This window comes from Gavialis gangeticus, unplaced genomic scaffold, assembly GCF_001723915.1.
Source record: "Gavialis gangeticus isolate Ggan-Ray unplaced genomic scaffold, GavGan_comp1, whole genome shotgun sequence".
Taxonomy (NCBI): domain Eukaryota; kingdom Metazoa; phylum Chordata; order Crocodylia; family Gavialidae; genus Gavialis; species Gavialis gangeticus.
The window spans coordinates 11,024,351-11,028,815 of record NW_017729012.1 but is presented as its reverse complement, the minus strand read 5'-3'; the positions used below and the strand labels follow the sequence as shown (position 1 = coordinate 11,028,815).

General features: G+C 70.5%; 2 protein-coding genes across 2 annotated transcripts; one reads left to right on the top strand and one right to left on the bottom strand.

Annotated features, from left to right (window-relative positions):
• Nucleotides 1–256: 256 nt before the first annotated feature.
• Nucleotides 257–2,449, top strand: LOC109293376 (adenine phosphoribosyltransferase-like). Its single transcript, XM_019511262.1, has 6 exons — nucleotides 257–408; nucleotides 940–1,075; nucleotides 1,290–1,383; nucleotides 1,524–1,670; nucleotides 1,811–1,906; nucleotides 2,066–2,449. Exons 1-6 carry the CDS (start codon nucleotides 374–376, stop codon nucleotides 2,221–2,223), a joined length of 666 nt encoding a protein of 221 aa, XP_019366807.1. The 5' UTR covers nucleotides 257–373; the 3' UTR covers nucleotides 2,224–2,449.
• Nucleotides 2,450–2,625: 176 nt separating this feature from the next.
• Nucleotides 2,626–4,460, bottom strand: RAB34 (RAB34, member RAS oncogene family; the record flags this gene model as incomplete). The annotated part of the gene is made up of 8 exons (XM_019510973.1): nucleotides 2,626–3,120; nucleotides 3,284–3,391; nucleotides 3,480–3,570; nucleotides 3,711–3,792; nucleotides 3,873–3,924; nucleotides 4,002–4,066; nucleotides 4,140–4,241; nucleotides 4,405–4,460. Coding segments are annotated over 8 exons (624 nt in total), but the record flags the coding sequence as incomplete, so codon positions are not given.
• Between the last annotated feature and the right edge of the window lie 5 nt (nucleotides 4,461–4,465).

The following is a 4,465-nucleotide window of genomic DNA, read 5'->3' as shown; positions in this document are numbered from 1 at the left end:
CACACCAACTCCAGGTGAGCGCAGCGGCCCGGACCCCGGCAGGGGGGCATGGCCACGCCAGCAGCCCCTGTGCCCTGCAGTGACCACCGGGCTGGGGGGCAGGAGGGTCTGGCTGGGCCTGAGCAGGCAGCCCCTCTCCTTGGGGAGCCGATGCCCCGTCTGCCCCCCGCATCAGACTGGTGAAGGATTTCCTGTCCCTCCCCCCAGCCCGTGCCCTGGCGAATGAATTGTGAATGGCTCCGGGAGCCCGGGGGGGGCTGGGGCGGCGTGTTCCCAGCTGCTGCTGTCCGTGAAGGCTGCTCTTCTCCCGGATGCAGTTACGGAGTGGCTCTGCGCTGCAACCGTGCGCTCGACCTGCCTTCCCGATCGCTGAATGCAGCAAGGGCACGGCTTGGACCCGCCTGGCAGGTACGTGCCCACTTGAGCCTGGCAGCCGCCAATACGAGCCGTTCCCAGCCGCGCCGCAGGGCGCAGGGCATGGGCAGGCCTGAAATGCAACAGGGGCCTAGGCCAGGGCGGGACGCAGGAGCTGGGCACGTGACCCAGTAAGGCGGGGGCCAGGAGCCTGCCTAGTCGGGGAGCCTGCCCCCGGGACCCCGACAGTGGCCTGTGAGCATGGCCGTGTCTGCGGGGGGCCCGAGGGCCTGGCCGCACTCGTCTGCCGGAGCCAGGAGCTCGCGGACCCTGTCCTAGAGTGCGGCCATGGGGTGGTTCGAGTGCCAGGTGGCTCGGGCTGCCGGGGGGCCAGCGCCGTGTCCATTTCAGCAGCTGCTCAGCTGGGCGCCAGGAGAGGTGCCACGGGGGTCAGGCTGGTGGCTCCCAGCCAGGGGGGCTCAGCCGGTGGGCGACCCGGACAAGCTGCCCCCGCTGAGGGCACAGCCAGGACAGGGGAGCGAGGCACCTGCTGCCGGCACCCCTTGACCCCAGCTCTCCCAGCAGCCGCCTCCTGCCCAGGGACCTGTGGCGCATCCCCAACACCCGCGAGAAGGGCTGGTACCTGGCGCTCATGGCCCCCAACGTCAAGGGCCCCGGATACGCCTGGCTCGACCCCTCCCGGCTCTACTGCAACCAGCAGGTACCGGGGCAGGGCCCGGGGCGGAGAGGGCCCCGGGATCCCGGCTGGGTGCTGGCACGGGAGGGGGTCCCTGCTGGGGGGTAGGACAGGCTGTGCCAGGACAGGACAGGCCCAGCTCGCCTGGCAGCTGCTGCACCAGGTCCGAGCCCCATGGCCGGGGGGGCTCCCCCGGATGGCTCTGGCCCAGCCCGCAGCAGCTCCGCCTCATCCCCAGGGCCTGCAGGACTGCATCACCGACCTGCTGCAGCCCTTCTGGGAGGACCCCATTGACCTGGTGGCTGGCATTGATGCCATGGGATTCATCCTTGGTAACCCCTGCCCCCTTGGCCCAGCTCCCCCGGGGAGGTTGCTACGTGGGGCTGGCAGGGCGGTGTCCTTGTGGCCATCTGCCCTGGCCCCGCTGCCCGCTCCATGCCCACGTCCCCGGACACTGCACTCTCCCGTCCAGGCGCAGCCATCGCCAACACCCTGCAGAAGGGCTTCCTGGCCATCCGCAAAGCTGGGCACCTGTGTGTGGAGACCTACACGCACCCCTACACCGACTACTCCTCGCGCCAGAAGGTGATGGAGGTCAGGACCGATGCCATCACCCCAGGTGAGTAGCAGCCAGCCCCACGGCTCTGGAGAGGGGCTGTGCATCCCCGGGTGCCCGCAGCCCTTGGCTACAGTCTACCAGGCGGGCTGGGGAGGGCAGGCCGGCGCGGGGGCACCTGGCACATGGGGCCCCCTCCCCAGGCCTGCGCGTCTTGCTGGTGGATCAGTGGATCGAGACGGGGGGCACCATGCAGGCAGCCATCCAGCTCGTGGAGCAGCAGGGCGGCATCGTCGCAGGTAGGACAGGGCTGGGCACCCCTGGCCCCGGGCTTAGTACCCGCGTCCCGACGGCCGGTAAGGGGCAGCAGCCCGGCTGCAGGAAGGCCCGGCGGGCCCTCTTCTCGGGGCTTGGGCGCTGAGCGGGTGGCCAGCTCTGATGCGGCCCCCTCCTCGCAGGAGTGGCTGCCGTCTGCATCGAGGACAGCGAGGGCGGGCGCTGGATCCAGGCACAGTACAAGTGCTCGCACTGCGTCCCCGACCACCTGATGCCCCAGTTCAACCGGCACGAGCTGGAGTCCTCCTGCGCCCTCGGGATGAGGCGCAGCCTGGTGTGACGGCACCCGGGGCTGGCTGCACGGGAGCCTCAGCCTGGAGCACCGAGCTGCTCCTGCCCTGCCGACGGCGCCCCAACCGTGCCATCCCCGCTCCCCGCCGAACGCAACTGCCTGAGAAGAGCCACCCCCACCTGGGTGCTGGGGCTGCGCTGCCCCGCGGCCGGCGCGTGGAGCCGCCCAGGGCGGGAGACGTGCGCGCGGGAGTGGCAGCGGGCACGGGGGCATCTGCTCCTGTGGCACCGGTTTATCGACCTCCATGGGCAGCTCCCACCTGCATCTGTCTGCCCTGGCAAGGGCTCCCCGCGTGCCCGGGGATGCTGCCCCATGCCAGCCATTGGGGCAGCACTTCATGCCTGGGGCACCCGCCCCTCCCCATCTCGCACAGTAGGAGCTTGGTCTTTAAATAATAAAAGCTTAGTTTTTATTAAAAGAGGAAGCCAGGAAGCCTGCTAATGACATGCTAATTTGCATAGGAAATAGGCTGGAGCTGTGCCCAGGGGCTTCGGTCCCAGCCCCTCTAAGCACCCCACAGCTCAGCCTGGTCTGCGGTCCCAGGCTGGGCTTCCCAGCAGCCATGGGAGAGGCCAAGGCAGCCTTTCCCCGTGCCCCAAGCAGTGCAGGGGGACGCGGAGAGGCCACAGAGCGTGTGGGCAGCTGTCTGTGCCAGGCAGGAGCAGGCACCGAGCCGTGGCCTGCCCGGCTGCACTTGCCGGGCAGGCACAGGACCCACAAACCTGGGGGAGGTGTTTTTCTGGGCCAGCAGTGCCCCCGTGCCCAGGCCACAGCACGTTGGTAGGGGCACGGAGCTGCGGGGGGCTGGCGTGGCCCGTCAGCGGCAGCACTTGGGTCTCTTCCCCTGCGCGGTCAGGTACAGGTCTCTGTCGTTGCTGCTGATCCCTAGGAGACAGCAGGTGCGGGTGGCTGCAGGGGCACCCCTACCCCGCCGGGCTGGCACAGGGCGTCGCAGCCCTGCACGCCCAGAGGAGCCGCAAGCAGCGTGCTGCTCCCCGGGGTCCGGCGGGGGGGGCCTGCCCACGGCGCCCAGGACCGGGATACTCACGGACGATGTCCCCGATCTTCCTGGCGCTGCTCCTCTCCAGCTCGGCCAGCACGCTGCTCTCGAAGGTCAGCGCCGCCACGCGGAAGAAGAACTCCCTCACGTTCTCCCCTGCCGGTGGGACCGCAGCTCGGTGACGGCCCTCCCTGCGCCGCCCCGCTCCCTCGGCCCCCCGGGCACCCCTGCGGCGAGAGCTGACCTGTGAGGGAGGAGACGGCCCAGTACTCGGCCCGCATCTCCTGGGCCACCTTGAGAGCGTCTTTCTCTGCCAGGCTGTACCGCGCAGGCGGCTGCCAGAGGGAGCGGGGTGTGAGCGGGAGCCTGGCACGCACCCAGCCAGGGGCAAAGGGGCAGGGGGGTGATGGCATCACGGGGCTGGCTCGGGCCCCAGTCCATGCCCAGGCAGGGCCGTCGGAGGACCCGCACTCACGCTCAGGTCCTTCTTGGAGCCCACCAGGAAGAGCAGGACGTTGGCAGGGTCGTTCTCCTTCAGGGCGTCAGCCAGCCACTGCCTGAGGGGAGGGAGCCGCGGCTGGGTGCGGGGGCTCGCGGCTGAGCTCTGCCGGGCCCAGCGCCGGCCCCCGCCCCGTACCTGGTGTGCTCCAGCGACGCCACGTTGTTGACGTCGAACACGATCACGATGGCTGGGAGGGGAGCGAGAGGGGGTGAGAGGAGCCCGGGGCCGGGGGGCGTCCTCGCCCGCGCAGCCCCAGCCCCTCACCTTGCGCGCCGCGGTAGTAGGTGGACGCGATGCACTTGAACCTCTCCTGGCCGGCCGTGTCCCAGCTGGGGGCAGAGGGCAGGGGTCAGCGAGGCGGGGCGCGGGCACGGGCGCAGGCGGGAGGGGACGCGTACTCACAGCTGCAGGCTGAAGGGGACGCCCAGCACCTCGAAGCGCTCCATCTCGAAGTCCACCCCGATGGTGGCCTTGTAGTTCTTGTCGAAGGTGTCCTTGCAGAACCTGGGCCAGAGCGCGGAGGGCTCAGCCAGACGCGCCTGAGGCCAGCCGGCGCCGGGCTGCCAGGTCGGGACGGCCCACCGGGCACAAAGGCAGCCCCCCGCACCGCCTCCCGGGGAAGCGGGCCTCGCGGGTACCCCAGAGCCCGGCCCGCGGCCACACGCACCGGTTGATGAGGCAGGTCTTGCCCACCGCCAGGTCTCCCACACACAGGGCGATTTGGCAGG

Coding starts and splice junctions, on each gene's coding strand:
- LOC109293376 (XM_019511262.1), top strand. CDS start 374: ATGCAGCAAGGGCACGGCTTGGACCCGCCTGGCAG. Junction 409..939: donor GGCTTGGACCCGCCTGGCAG/GTACGTGCCCAC, acceptor CTCTCCCAGCAG/CCGCCTCCTGCCCAGGGACC. Junction 1,907..2,065: donor GCAGGGCGGCATCGTCGCAG/GTAGGACAGGGC, acceptor CCCTCCTCGCAG/GAGTGGCTGCCGTCTGCATC.